The 15,570-nt window shown below is 37.2% G+C and overlaps 1 protein-coding gene across 9 annotated transcripts in view; it reads left to right on the plus strand.

Moving 5' to 3' along the window:
- JMJD1C (jumonji domain containing 1C) overlaps nucleotides 1-15,051 on the plus strand; it is a 302,362-nt gene extending 287,311 nt beyond the window's left edge. For all 9 annotated transcript variants that reach the window (XM_043476846.1, XM_043476845.1, XM_043476850.1 and 6 more), the window contains 4 exons: nucleotides 3,653-3,792; nucleotides 5,140-5,316; nucleotides 13,779-13,910; nucleotides 14,155-15,051. In XM_043476846.1, the coding sequence (XP_043332781.1) occupies nucleotides 3,653-3,792; nucleotides 5,140-5,316; nucleotides 13,779-13,910; nucleotides 14,155-14,244 (539 nt within the window). In that variant the 3' untranslated portion in view covers nucleotides 14,245-15,051. The remainder of the gene's footprint in view (nucleotides 1-3,652; nucleotides 3,793-5,139; nucleotides 5,317-13,778; nucleotides 13,911-14,154) is intronic.
- Nucleotides 15,052-15,570: the final 519 nt, after the last annotated feature.

Raw genomic sequence — 15,570 nt, forward strand, 5'->3', positions numbered from 1 at the left:
GACTCAGCGACTGTACCACCACCAAAGAAAGAATCTGATTTATTTTTGGCTGTGCTGGGTCTTTGCTGCTGTCAGGCTGTTCTGTAGTCGTGGCGCACAGGCTTCTCATTATGACGCGTCTCTTGTGAAGCACACTCTAAGCTCAGGCTCGGGAGTCGTGCATGGGCTTAGCTGCCCGGTAGCAGGTGGAATCTTCCTGGGGCAGGGCTCAAACCTGTGGCCCCCTGCATTGACAGGTGGACTCTCAACCGCTGGACCACCAGGGAAGTCTTAAAAGTGAATATTTTTTATTTACTCCTTTCATATTATTATTGAGTGTGTGAAAATAAAATGGTAAGCTCACTTAAAAACATTTAGTAAAGAAACGAAACTAGGTCTTTGTTCTGAAGATGATGAAGACATGCTTGTATCTCAAGCATGCTTTTTTCCCTTCTGGTACCAAAGAGAAAGGGCCTTTTTCCTAAGTAGAAATAATTTTCTATCCAGTGTATAGATTTTAGATCCTGCCCTCTGGGTGTCTTTTTGAAACCTTGTTCCATCTACCCATCTATTATCCCCTTCATTATAGACATTGGTCCTTAAACTTTTCTTTTTACACTGGCTTCTTTTCTGAGAGTAGGAGCAAACTTTAGACTTTTCTACCTCTCTCACAAAACCTTCTTCGAACCTTGTCTTCCCGGCCACTGTCCTATTCCCCCTGCCCTCATGATGCATTCTTCGCTGGTTCAGCTCAGGTTGGCCCCTACCTGCTGCCGCCCTGCTGAGATTACTGTTGCTATGGCCCTCACCGACAGTCATCGTTCAATACAGTGGTTTCTTTCTGGTCTTTTTATTATTTAAACCATCTGTAATAAATGATACTGTTAATCACTGTCTCTTCTTCAAATACTGACTGTGGCTTCAGTAACACTACACCTTTCATTCTTAGTATAATGGAATCACAGACCTTCCTAGAATTATAGACTTTATTCTCATTTTGGTTTATGTGCACTTCCTGTGAAATTCTATACGTGATTTCCAGCCGCTACTTAGTTCAACAATTTTTTCTGGAACCCGGAATGTATCTGCAGCTTAGTGGCTAGGTGCCCAGGACCCGGAGGTTTATTACAGTGTTCACTCTGATCATGTATATTTAATAGCTTCTGTAATACACAAGGTGGCTCAGCGGAAAGAATCTGCATGCCAGTGCAGAAGACTCGGGTTCGATCCCTGAGTCAGGAAGATCCCCTGGAGAAAGAAATGGCAACCCACTCTAGTATTGTTGCCTGGAGAATCCCATGGAGAGAGGAGCCTGATGGGCCACAGTCCATGGGGTTAAAAAGAGTGGGACACAACTTAGCAACTGAGTACACACATGCATAATACACAAGCTAAGTTCCTCCAAAACTATAAAAACCCATAGTTTCTCAGCTAATGTAACTGTTGTAATCAGTAAAAACTACCTCCCCCACTCCCAAGGATTTGAAAGTCGAGCACGCTTGATTTACAGTCTGAGCTCCAGCACAGAAATGTGTGTCCTTTGATACCAGATTACTTACCTTCTCAAAGCCTGTAGTGCCATAGAGTTAGAGTTACCCCTTGAATCTGCGGGTTCCACACGTGTGGATTCAACCAACCAAGGATAGAAAATAATTGAGGAAAGAGAAAATTCTAGTAAGTTTCAAAAAGCAAGACTTGAATTTGGCTAACACAACAATGTACCCCAATTAAAAAATAAAAATATGGTGTACTCCAAAAGTTGCTAATTCTGCCACCCAAAAAATGGAAAAGGAATTTGCTGTGTCCAGCAACTGTTTGCATGTTTTTCATATTGTATTTATAATTATTTACATAGCATTTATACTATATTAGGTATTATACATGGTCTAAAAGTATACAGGGTGAGGGAGGGTAAAAACACTTAACCGATTTGAACATCTGTGGAACTTGGTATCTGCCATGGGTGGGGGTGGAGGGTCCTGGGACCAGTCCTTTGAAGATACTAAGGTAAATCATTTGCACCTCATTGTACTTTGTTCAGATTATCCCCTGTAGGTTATTGTAGGTTATACAATCTGCTTTTCTCCCCTGCTTTTCTTTCATGTCCTTAAATGCTAGAACTTTTTCATCTTTCTTCCTAATTCATCTCCCATCCCTCTTTTTCATCTCATAATATTTGATCTTTTGAGAAAAGTTCATTAGCACTTTAATTTTTGGACTTTTTAAAAAATTTGCCAGTTTTTGTAGTTGGTCACCATAAAAAGGCATGTTTTGGTACCTACTTAAAGCACATGCTTTCTCCTCCACCTATGATGGCTCCCCAACTTCCTTGTCTCCCTAGCAAATTCCTGTATTCATTCCAATTCCTCAAAACATAGATCAGATCGAGGTCTTCATTAAAGTGTAAACCTTCTTTCCTCCCAACAGTCATCTTTGTCCTTGTGATTTCACTCTCATAAAGTAGGAAACGTGATGTATTCTTTGTAGTGTAGCCTTTAAAAAGTCACAGAGCAGTAACAATTTTCTTTTTCTTTTTCGTTTAAAGATAACAACTGACAGGGGACTTCCCTGGTGGTCCAGTGGTTAAGACTTCATGCTTCAAATGCAGGGCACATTGGTTTGCTTTCTAGTTGGGGAACTAAGGTCTCACGTGTCTGCTATACAGTGAGGCCAAAAATAAAAACTAAGAAAAAAAATTTGAGGACTGAACTAGTCTTTGTGCATCCTTTTAACTTGTATGGTTGCACTTGTGATAGTCTTGTTTACCTACACTTATTAATAGCCTCTTTTATTCCAGGAAGTCTTAACTAATCCCCAACATTCTAGGGCAGTGTTTGATATATTGTAAACATCTAATGTTTGACTTCAAAAAATCTTTGCAGCCAACTTTAAAAAAGATTTCACTATCATAAATTAGTAAACATTTGATATATTCTTTGTGTTAAGCAATAGATTTCCTTTTCTATTAAAACATTTCTTTAAAATGTTCATTGTAGTGAAATCAGCGGTTTGAAAATGATGACATTTCTATACTTCACTCATAGACAACTTACATTTGTTTATACATTATATATGTATATATATGTACGGTCTTTAGTTTGCCAACATATTAGCAGAATGGTCTCATCCCTCCTCAATCATAGCACCTGAAGTATTAGCATTTGATAATAGATTAATCAATAATAGTAAATGAGACATTTTGCTCTGCCATTCATTAGTCATGGTAATGAACAAATCCCTTCTCCTCACTGAACCTTTTTGCTTAGCTGTAAAATAGAGATTATGATCCTTGCCTAATAGTGGTCAGGAAAATCCTTTGGAAGTTATGAAATGCTAGGAGTATAAAACATTGTTATGACCATAGTTTGGGACAAGAAGAAAAAAGTTGGTTAAGTTTGAGTAAAGGTTAAGTTTGAGTAAAGGTCCTTGAGTTTTTATCTCCTGTTCCTTGGTTTACAGAAAAGAAATGAACTGGGGAAAGTTACTGTCCCCAGGTACCCAGGTCAGTGTTCTCTGCTCTTGTAGTTATCACAGTTTTCACGTTTAACTGGGTTTATCTCCTCTTTAAGACTCTGGTCTAGTCAGGCAGTATGCTTCTCTGAGAGGTCAATTTTAGGCGACTTGACTTTCTGGTAGTCTTTATTTACCAGTATGAAAATATTCTGCGTTTTAGGAATACTCAAGAAATTTGAGGAAGAAGATTTGGATGACATTTTAAGAAAACGGTTGAAGGACTCAAGTGAAATACCTGGTGCTCTGTGGCATATTTATGCTGGGAAAGATGTTGACAAGATACGGGAATTTCTTCAGAAGGTATAATTTTAGGTTCTATACATAGTTTTATCTCTTCACCTTGAACAAAGACTTAATTTTTAATGTAACCTCATTGGCATTCAGCAGTATAAGATGATTAAATAATTTTTACTTAGGAGGATGGAATTTTTTGTTATTGAAAATCAAAAGCTCCTTTCTCTTGAGGAATTAGAATGGCAGTTTCTTCTCAGTTACTAGTATTCTTATCCCCATAAAGAACCTGTTAATGAGCCACATGTTACCCTTGGTGAAAAGTAGTGATTGGAATTATAGAATATAAAATTTAATATGTCATAGAAACATGTGAAGAAAGCAGATTTTTTTTAATGTTATTGATATTTTTGGCTGTTGACCTAAGAAGTAATTCTACTCTGTCATATCTGGTTGCTCTGTGATATTTGAATAGGTTGACATTTTGAGTAATTGTAAATTTAATTTACTTGTTAAAAAGTGACATGTTGATCTGAAATTAGTTCAAACCATTGTCTCAGTATTTTCTGAATTTTGTAATGATAAGGATTTCTTTTAAGGGACCATAATTGCTGTTTTTCGTATTCTTTCTGAATGAACTTAAGGTTTGTCTTTGGTCCGTGTAAAAGTGAAGGAGCTATGGCCCTGTAACTACTATCTTATCCCAGAACCACCTACCAGTCTTCTAATTTATTATAAATTACGCTTTTTAAAGCAGAAGATTTCACTTGTTAGTCAAAAGGTTCCTTGAAATTGATTTCTCACAGGTTAGAAGGTTAGCAATATAAGGTATTTATCTTTGTACCTACCTTAAAAAAAGAATAGCATCAAAAAATATCTGTGAAGTTCATATATACAAATGGCTTGGCTTTTGGAAGAAAGCTACAAAACTAACCTTTCCCCCATCTTTGTGCTATACTCTTAAAATTACTGGAAGGAACCAAATGGATGAAAACGTCATTGTCAATGAAGTCCCTGCCGGTTCAGTGGTTAGGACTCTGTGCTTCCACTGCAGGGGGCATGAGTCCAGTTCCCCTGGTCAGAGAACTAAGATCCCTGCAAACTTCGTGGTGTAGCCAAAAAAACTGGGAAAAAATGATCATTATTACTATTTTAAAAGAAGAGAAAAAAAAAAAAAGAAAGAAAACTTCAGTATAATTTACTTTTTTTAACATTACATCACTCCTCAACAGTTTCATATCCTTTTGCTTTTCCAATTGTAGAACATGATTTTCTTTAACTTAAGCTTAATTGTCATTCCAGAAGATTCTGAGAACAAAAGACTTACGGTAAAGAAAACTGAAGTTTAGCTGAACAGGATTTACCGTTTCCTTTACTTAATTGGGGTGTATATTTTAATTTTAATCCATATTTCAGATTTCAAAAGAACAAGGCCTCGAAGTTCTACCAGAACATGATCCAATACGTGACCAGAGCTGGTATGTAAACAGAAAGCTTCGCCAAAGACTGCTTGAGGAGTATGGGGTCAAAACCTGCACCCTTGTTCAGTTCCTTGGTGATGCCATTGTCCTACCAGCAGGAGCACTTCATCAGGTACGTAAAGCTACTTGTAGCACACTGTTACTGAACCAGAAGTTGTCCTGAGTTAAATGTAAATCAGAGAAGACACAAGAAGGAGAATGACCTGCACTAGTATGCCTTTGTTAAGAAAACAGCGTTTCAGTGCTTGGTGAGATCTGATATAATTAAATGCTCTGAGACTGTAAATTGTACTAATATGAACCAGATTTCCATTGTTGTTTCTGATTTAGTGGACTGAAGTCTGATTTTAAAGACTTTTTAGGGAAAAAAGGAGAGTTACTATATATATTCAGTTCTCAATAGTTAACAGCAGAAGGGGAGAATATCAGGTCTTAGAGATGATACATTTTCTAAGGCACCAAATATGAATAGAATGAATTATTGGATAGATCATTCCATAATTCAGGCTTTCACTATGCTTCCTTCCTATTTTTTGCTAACATGGCTTCCTTCCTTTAGTTTATCATAACAGTAGCGTGTCCAAAGAAAGAGGGTACATAATTTTTATAGCTATTGATTTCACAAAACTTTAAACACCTAATTTTTGTTTCTGGGGCTTGACCGTGTGGCACCCGGAAGAATGGCATAGAATAGACAGTGACGTGAAAGGTTTGGATTAAAAGCATACACTGAGTTTCTATAAATAGACTGAAGCTCCCAGAGAGCAGTTCAGCCTCATCGTAACACCAGTGCAGAGGCAGCCCGGGAGCAGAAGGCTGGCTTGTCTCAGAGTTGGTTTCCTACCATGTATTGAGATGTATCTGATGTGTGTCTTCTGACCAAGGAAAGCTTCCTACATTTTATATACCAATACACAATGACTGCCTGCATAATATTTATGACACTGTTATAATAGCCACAAATACTCCTTAAGTGATAAGATTTTAATATGTCAAGTTTAGGGTTAGATTTATCATTCTTAAATCTCGAATAGCATTTATGGTAGTAAAATATAGTCGTCATTATATCTTTTTCTCTACAATGACATCCTAGAGAAAAAATTACACTTACACGTTTTTTCTCTAGGATGTTAAATTGTTTTATTTTCCCATGGACTTAATACAATAATCTCAAAGATGTGTCATTTATGATTCATGTTTAATTGGGATGCACCCCACATATCATTCTTGGCCTTCTAACGTCTTACCAGAAAATAGTAAAGTGAAAGTCTCTCAGTCATGTCTAACTTTTTGTGACCCCATGGACTGTAGCCTGCCAAGCTCCTCTGTCAGTGGAATTCTCCAGGCCAGAATACTGGAGTGGGTAGCCATTTCCCTTCTCTAGGAGATGTTCCCAACTCAGGGATTGAACCCACATCTGTTGCATTGCAGGTGGATTATTTACCATCTGAGCCATCAGGGAAGCCCAGAAAATAGCTCGTCTTTATCCAAATGTAGAATGTTCCTTTCAGGAAAGGAGCAGTCTGTTTAAGAGAATAGTACAGTCTGTATTTTTTCAACTATAAGTAATTATTTGATAACACAAAACAGGTTCCCTTGAAAATCCTTATTCACATACTCAGTTTATCCAAAATTCATTTTCTTCAAAGTCAAACTGGACAGTGCATTTTTTAAAGGTATAATTTATATATAGTATATGTACTCTTTTTTGCTATACAGTTCTGTGAATTTTCACAAATGTGTAATTAGGTAATAAAGAACATTGCCATCGCTTCAAAAAATCCCTCCTCCTACGTCCTCCCCAACTTTTTAAAAGTTTTTTATTGGAATGTAGTTGATTTATAATGTTAGTTTCGGGTAAACAGCAAAGTGAATCAGTTATACATAGATCCACTCTTTTTTACATTCTTTTCTCATGGGGGTCATTATAGAGTATTGAGTAGAGTTTCCTATGCTGTACAATATAGATCCTTCTGTCTTGTTTCATATGTAGTAGTGTGTATATATGGTTTCCCAGTTTACCCTCTCTCTTTCGCCCTGGTAACCATAAGTTTTCTACCTCTGCGACTCTTATTTCTTTTTTGTATATAAGTTTATTTGTACCATTTTCTTAGATTCCACATATAAGTGACAACAATGTTTGTGTTTCTCTTAACTTCACCCAGTGCGATAATGTCTAGGCCCACCCGTGTTACTGCATATGATTTTGTTCTTTTTATGGCTTTACACGTGTGCCGCGTCTTTACCCGCTTCTCTGTCAGTGGACATGTAGGCTGTCTCTGCGTCCTGGCTGTTGTAAATTGTGCTGCGCTGAACACTGGGGTGCATGTGTCTTTTCAAATCACGGTTTTCTTCGGATATGTGCACAGGAGTGGGATTGCTGGGTCACATGATAGTTCTATTTTCAGTTTTTTAGGAAACGTCCATACTGCCCCAGTTTACATTCCCATCAGCAGTATAGTAGTGTTCCTTTTCTCCACATCCTCTCCAGCCTTTGCTTGTAGATTTTTTGATGGTGGCCATCCTGACCAGTGTGAGGTGGTACCTCATTGTAGTTTTGATTGCATTTCTCTAGTGATTAGTGATGTTGAGCATTTTTTCATATGCCTTTTGGCCATCTGTATGTCTCTGGAGAAATGTCTGTTTAGGTCATGTCCCCATTTTGCGACTGGCTGGTTTGTTTTTTTTTTGTTATTGAGCCGCATGAGCTGTTGTACTTTGGAAATCAGTCCCTTGTCAGTCGCTTTGTTTGCAAATATCTTCTCCAGTCCTCAGGGTTCTCTTTTTGTTGATAATTTCCTTTTAAGTTTAATGAGGTCCCATTTATTTTTATTTTCATCACTGTAGGAGGTAAATAGAAGATCTTGCTGTGATTTATGTCAGAGAGTGGCCTGCCTATGTTTTCCTCTAAGAGTTTTATAGTATCCAGCCTTACATTTAGGTCTTTAATCCATTTTGTGTTTATTTTTGTGTATGGTGTTAGGGAGGGTTATGGTTTCATTCGTTTAACTGTCCAGTTATATTCATATAACTGTCCAGTTTTCCCAGTACCACTCATTGAAGAGACTGTCTTTTCTCCGTTATGTATTCTTGCCTTTGTCATAGATTAGGTGACCATAGGTGTGTGGGTTTATCTCTGGACTTTCTATCATGCTCCACTTATCTCTCCCCGACTTTTAGTCACTCTTCTCCTACCCCTCATTCCTGTAACCACTTAGCTATTTCTTTCCCTGTAGCCCTGCCTTTATAAGAATGTCATATGATTGGAATCATATAATATGTAGCCTTTGAGTGTGACTTTTCTTAGTATAATGCATTGGAGTTTCATCCATGTTGTTGTATCAGTAGTTGCTTCTTTTTATTACTGGGTAGTTTTTCATTGCTTAAATGTGTCACTTGGTTTTGTAATCTGTTCACCAATTAAACATTTGTGTTATTTTCAGTTTGGACTAGTAACAGAGGCACTGTAAGCCACATTCACATAAGGGTTTTTGTATGAACATAGATTTTCGTTTCAGTTGGGTAAATACCAACCTGGTCACAGGATAAGTGTACGATTTACTTGATAAGATACTGCAAATCTGGTGGTTATACCATTTCCCATTCCCCAAAGCAGTACATGTGAGTTCCATTTCCTCTATTTACCGGCAGTTTTGTTTTTAAGCATCTGAATGTATGCATTGTTATCTCATTATGGCTTTACAACATTTTCTTAATATCTATATAAGTTGAACATCTTTTTATGTGCTTACTTGCCATCTGTAAATCTGTTTTGGTAAATGTGTGTTTAGATATTTGTCCAGTTTTTTCAAAATGCATAAACTGGAATATACTAAAATTAAGAGTTTCTGTTCATTAAAAAGCACTATTAAGAGAGTGAAAATGTAATCCAAAGAGTAGAAGTGTTTGCAATGCACTTATATGTACATTTTTGTAATTGGGTTCTTTTTCCTTACTGTGTCGGGGGTGTCTACCTACTCTACTTAAGAATCCTATATCTGATACGTGCTTTTTATTTTTTACACATCTTCTCCCAATCTGTGGCTTGCTTATCCTTCCATTTCCTTAATGGTTTCTTCCAAAGAGCAAAAGTTCTTAAAATTTGATGAAGTTCAATTGATCAACTTTTTTCTTTATTTATACTTCTATTGTATCTGCAGAATTTTTGGCTAGGTCCAGATCAAAAAAAAAAAACTTTCTCTTAAATTTTCTTCTAGAAGTTTTATAGTTGTTAGTCTTACATTTAGGTCTGTTATCTATGTTTTAGTTACTTTTTGTATAAAGTGCTTGTGAACTGAGGTTGTTTTTTCACGTGGAGGTTCAGTTCAGTGCTGTTTAGGAAAAAGTGAAAGTTGCTCAGTCGTGTCCAACTCTTTGCAACCCCATGGACTTAGTCCATGTAATTTTCCAGACCAGAATACTGGAGTGAGTAGCCTTTCCCTTCTCCCGGGGATCTTTCGAACCCAGGTCTCCCACATTGCAGGCAGATTCTTTACCAGCTGAGCCACAGGGAAGCCCAAGAATACTGGAGTGGGTAGCCTATCCCTTCTCCAGCGGATCTTCCCAACCCAGGAATCGAACTGGGGTCTCCTGCATCACAGGTGGATTCTTTACCAACTGAGCTGGGGAAGCCCGGCTATTTTTAAATCTTTTTTCTTTTGAAAATGTAATACATCTATCCGATTTTTAAAAATTCAGACAGTACACAAGGGTTGACGGTGAAAATTAAGTCTTTTTTCACCTCTCCCCTCGGTTCCCCTACCCTGAGGCGTTCACTGTTAGTGGAGAACCACCAAGAGTCCAGGGGTGTGAATGTCTCTCTACTGCTTGTAGTTTCTTGAGGGAGGAGAGAGGGAAGAGAATAGTCTTTTTTCCCTCAAAATAGTGGGCAAAATAATCCTATTTAAAGTTCAGAAGTCACTGTGCTTTAGCATCTCTGCATACTTGTATCTGATCTGTATATACACACACACTCCTACTTAAGATGCTGTGCTTAAATAGACTGAAGCAGCATCTGTGACCTAAACTGGCAAATTCTATTTTGAGCTCTGCCACTAAATTGTTGAGTGTTCCAAAATAAAAACTTATCTACTGCATATTTTGGCATAAAATTGCAAGCATTTCTACCTTCCTTCCTTTCCATGGTGTGATAATGACAGTGCAGTTATTTGCACTCTGTTGAAAGGGTGTTGGCCGTGACTCACAAGTGGTGGTAATGTGGTTTTTACAGAGAACTAAAAGGAAGTACAAACTCCATTCACAGTGCAACTTGGACTTAAGATGCATAATTATTTACAACTTACTTAGTCCTTAGAACTAAGTCCTGAAAACTTTTCACTGATGGCTTCAACACTTCCATTCCACCAAACCACAGATAGCCCTTAAAAATAATCCCAGAGCTTAAGTCCGTGCTTCCCACACTATAGCATACACCAGAATTCTGGAGCGCTTGCTGTAACACGTAACGCTAGACCTTAAGCCCAGAGTGGGTCTGAGGAAGCACCTGAAATTCTACATTTCTAACAAGTTCCCAGGTGACTGATGTTACTGTCCAGGAAGCATGCTTTAAGAACCGCACAAATAGAAAGACTTGGCAAACCCAAGGCATCTATCAGAAAACTTTAAACCAAATGAGAGCACATGAATTGACAGTCCAGCAGTGCTAGGGAAGAATCAATGCACTTGTCTTTGTCAGCAATGAACACTTCGCAAGACATGGGGCTAGGGGAGGGAGGGACGCAGGTGACTCAGCAGGGGCATTCAGATGTATATCTTGGCAAGCTGAGGGAAGGTGTCATAGCAGCCCTCCTTATATTCTAAGAACTACTCTAGAATTGCAGGCTTAAAAATCTTCTGTTGGCAAACATGGCTGAGTCTGTGAAACCCTGTGTTTGTATATCCTTGGACAAAGCAGATGGATCATGACCGCCAGGATTTACTTTGTCTCAGCTCTAGTGTCCTGAGGTTTAGCGTAGCTTTTAGTTCTAAACAACAACAGTTTTTTTGTTTTTGTTTTCTAAATTAACACAGATCTTTACTGGTAATGTTTTCCTTACTTGCTTAATTGATTTGTGTTTGATCATTCACAGTCAGTTAATAATATCCCTAATTTGTAAATTATCTGCATTCTTATGACTAAAAGGACTTAGACAAAAATCAGTGTTAAGATAACCTTCCTACCATGAAAACAAGTTACATTTTCTAAACATTACCGACTTATGATTACAACTGATCCTTGAAGGCAAGTATGAATTAAGACAATCTACCAAGGAAGTGAAATGTAAAATGACTCACAGGATGGCCCAAAAAGGGGTAAGTGGAATGGGAAGTTCAAATATGTTCTGCTTTACAAGCTGAGCCACAAGGAAAGCCCTAAATATGTTCTGCTTTAAAACTAAACCTTGCCTCTTCGAACTAACCCTAAAGTCTTTAAACAATCTATATATCAATTTGAGGTCATCAGGAAACAGTCATCATCTAAGAGTGCTTTTCAAACAACCATAAATTGGCTAAGACCGAACAATCAATTTTTTCAGAGTTCTAGAATCTAATTCAAAACTTAGCATTGAAAAAAAAAACACTTAACATTGGCCAGGGGCCTGCTTAATGAAGAAAAGGGTATCTGGTTTCTGGTCTTTAAGGAAATCTCTTAACACCTTAGATAACCTAACATAGACATCCATGATCAGACCCAAAAACAACAGTCTTTGCAAAAGTAGTTTGGAAAGATCACAAAGCAAATGGATGACTACAACCCACGTCAGTCAATAGCAGCACTGTCCGGAGGGGACAGAATCTGATTGTAGCTACTGCATTATAATGTTAGATACCCAGTTTTCAACCAGAAGTCACAGAGGATACACAGAAACAGTAAAGGATGGCCCCTTCACAGGGGAAAAATACCTCCACAGAAACTGTTCTGACGAAGGCCCGACATCAGACTTACTTGACATAGACTTCAAGTCAGGTATCTTAAATATGCTCAAAGGGCTAAAGGACTATGAAAAAGGTGGAGGGGGGTGGGGGCGGCAAATGATGTATGAACAAAATTAGAATATTGATGAAGAGAAAGTTACTTTTTTAAAAAAAGATTCACATGCTAAAAGTTAAAGGCTCGAACTTCAGAAAGACTGACTGTACTCCCCACAGCTTGTTCAGCTGAATGTAAGGTGGGACAGGGCATTTGGAGACTGTGTATGTTGGCATGACTGAGTTAATGCAGGATTGTAAAGCATCTCTGCTACACAAGAGATCACGGGAACTGGGTTCCTATTGACTTGCCATTTATTGGCTGATTTATCTTGGAACAGGCGCTGAATCTCTTGTCCATAGTTCCGTGCTCTGTGAAATAGAGCATCTGTTCTACAGACACATAATGAAGACCCACTGGGACTGTACAGCGATGCTACAATGTGAGGCACCCACTATGTGCATCCTCCAGAGGGACCAACAACCTAATGATTACATGAAGAAAATGTTTAATATATATGTGCTATCAAGTTATCAGTAGAGGCACAGTGCTTGAGTTAAAGAATAAAGACATCTGCAGCTGTTCAGCTGGTCATTATGCCCTTCGGAATTTCATCACTCTTATCATCAGATTTTTTCCACAGTCTCTATTTCCCACTTACCATCTCCCCCTTCACAGTTCTCTCAATTAAATTTATTTTCATATTTTTAAAAATGAGAATAAATGTAAATGCTTAGTTTTTCAGTTATTTCTCCTTTCCCAGGAATTTTATGATATCTTTTAACATCACTGGAGTTATAGCATAGAAATAATCCAGATTGGATAGGCTTGATCCTTTCTCTGTCATTATCCTGAGTATTGATAGAAAGCAGTTCTAAAGAAATTGTAAAGTGCAGAATCAGTTTGTACATGCTGAACAAATAACAGATGATATTGACTGGCTTCTTGTGAAACCATTTAGTCAAGAGAAAAAGAACTAGTGGGAAAACGGTTGTATTGATAACACAAGAAACTGAAGGATATCTTTAATTGGTTGATTTGAAAGAAAGGCACAAAAAAAATCCTAGGAGACTTCTAAAACTGTGTAGTCAGAAGATCTTTCTGGAACTAGTTTTCATCACAGTTCCTCACAAATAATCAAACTTAAGTTTTACACTAGAGAGTAGATTAAAGGAAATGAAACTTAACAGTGAAACGACCAAATGCTGAAAGTCAAAGGAGCAACATCAGACATCAGATTGACTGCACTGATGGGGGAAAACATACCTTCCATACAGTGGTTTGTTTTTGTTGTTCTTAATTAACACCCGAAAATCTACCTGGACAAAATTGATAATTAGGATCCAATTATCAGCCTCTCTGAAGGATTCCTGGAAAAGTTCTTTTTCTTGCATCATTTAAAAATATTCCATTTACATGAAGTCACATTACATGAAACTTTTCAGTGATAAACTTTCTCATAAAGTGTGGTGTTCACTTTGAAATGCATTTGATGTTTTGGAGAAAATAAATTCTTTGGTGAATTGTCTCTTGTTAAGACAACCACTTTGCATCTCTTTATTCCCACCTCCTAAAACTTCTGTTTTATTCTATTTGGGGAATAGGTACAGAATTTTCACAGCTGTATTCAGGTAACTGAAGACTTTGTGTCTCCAGAACATCTTGTACAGTCATTTCATTTAACACAAGAACTGAGACTTTTGAAGGAAGAAATCAATTATGATGATAAACTACAGGTAAGAGATGAGTTTTCTAACTACTTCCTGTTCTGCAGGCTTTTTATATTCAGAATTATGATACATGCATAACAGCTTAGGCTGTCATTGCCTGGTTTGTCACAGTACGGTACCAGCCAAACCAGTATTTAATTGTGTGACTCATTTTAACTTTGGCTTAAGTTTGTTTTAAAACTCCTGACACAGTTTTCATTTGTTAATTTATCTCCTGCTGAAGTGATCAGAAATACAACATCTCTTTCAGGTTAAAAATATCTTGTATCATGCAGTCAAGGAAATGGTGAGAGCTTTGAAGATACATGAAGATGAAGTAGAGGCTATGGAGGAAAATTAGATGTGGTCCAGTTTAATGTTTTTAGACCATTGAACTGGAATTACTTACTCTTAGTATGTATGTACACTGACTTAAGTTTCATAAAACCATCAGTGCCAAGAAATTCTCTATGTAGTAATGACTTGTTACTGACACCACAGCAGTATAGCGTAAGTCACAGCTCCTGTGATTCAATATTAAAACAAGCTAAATTTTAAAAGCAGCAGTTCGTAGCTGTTTTTGTATTATAGTGTATATGATGTTTGTGAAAATGCCAGATTTAAAATGATGTATTTATTTTTGGAAAAAAAATACAAAATTCTATGCTATATTGTTGATCAAGTGTAAATGTGACCTTGTACAGTTTACTAAAATAACTGATATTTTTCACTACATTGAGACAGTTACTGTGAGGATAGGACACAAACACCAGCTATTGCCTGCATTTGGGAAATTGCTGAATCGCACAGCATACATGTCATAATCAGAAAATTACTGCCAAATAATTGTAAAATTTGTAAAATATAAAGTATATAAAGTAGATACTACAGACACTTCAATATTTTGTTGAAGCTATTGACTGTACAATTAAACATTTTCAAAAGGTGTAATTTATTTAAAATTGTCTCATTTTGGTAAAATTTATGTGAACTTTTAAAGCTAAATATTAAACTTAATATGCTATGTAAATATATACATATATACATTTAATGATGTATTTTTTTAAAACATTGGCTTGCTTTTATTTGTTAAAGTGCAAGTGTTACATATGGCTTTGTAAAGTTGAGAGGGGTTTTACATTTTCCATTAAAAGGACTTTATCAAAAATGGGCTTGTGTAAGCGTTCTCCCTCTTGCTATGTGTATTCTGGGGGCTTCATCATCATCAAGGCGACTCACCAGCATTTTCTTGTACAGTGTCCTCTCCCGGAACACTGCCCTCTTGTAAGCTTTTTTTAGGCCACCACAGGTAAGTGCCTTGAGTTTCTTGTCCTGTGGCCCAGCTGATGAATACAGAAAATTCCCAACATGTTATTTGTGAACAAATTTATTTCACAGAGGAACTCGTACATTTTATAAGTCATAATTATGAGATTTTGTGATCATACAATTGCAAGTGTTTTTCACTGCAGAGATACTTGCTAATATACAGTTAGGGTGTGAGGAGACAAGGACGCAGACAGGGAAGAGCCTGAAGTCGCTCAACCTGGATTAAATATGAGTTCTGTTACTTGTTATGCGACCTTGGTAGCTGCATTAATTTGGAGTCTTGGCTTTAATAGCTGACAACTATTAGTTGGTTGCTTGAAGCTCATCAGCCCAACCTTTTGAGTTTTACTGAACAAAT

The sequence above is a fragment of the Cervus canadensis genome, chromosome 8 (genome assembly GCF_019320065.1).
Source record: "Cervus canadensis isolate Bull #8, Minnesota chromosome 8, ASM1932006v1, whole genome shotgun sequence".
Lineage (NCBI taxonomy): Eukaryota > Metazoa > Chordata > Mammalia > Artiodactyla > Cervidae > Cervus > Cervus canadensis.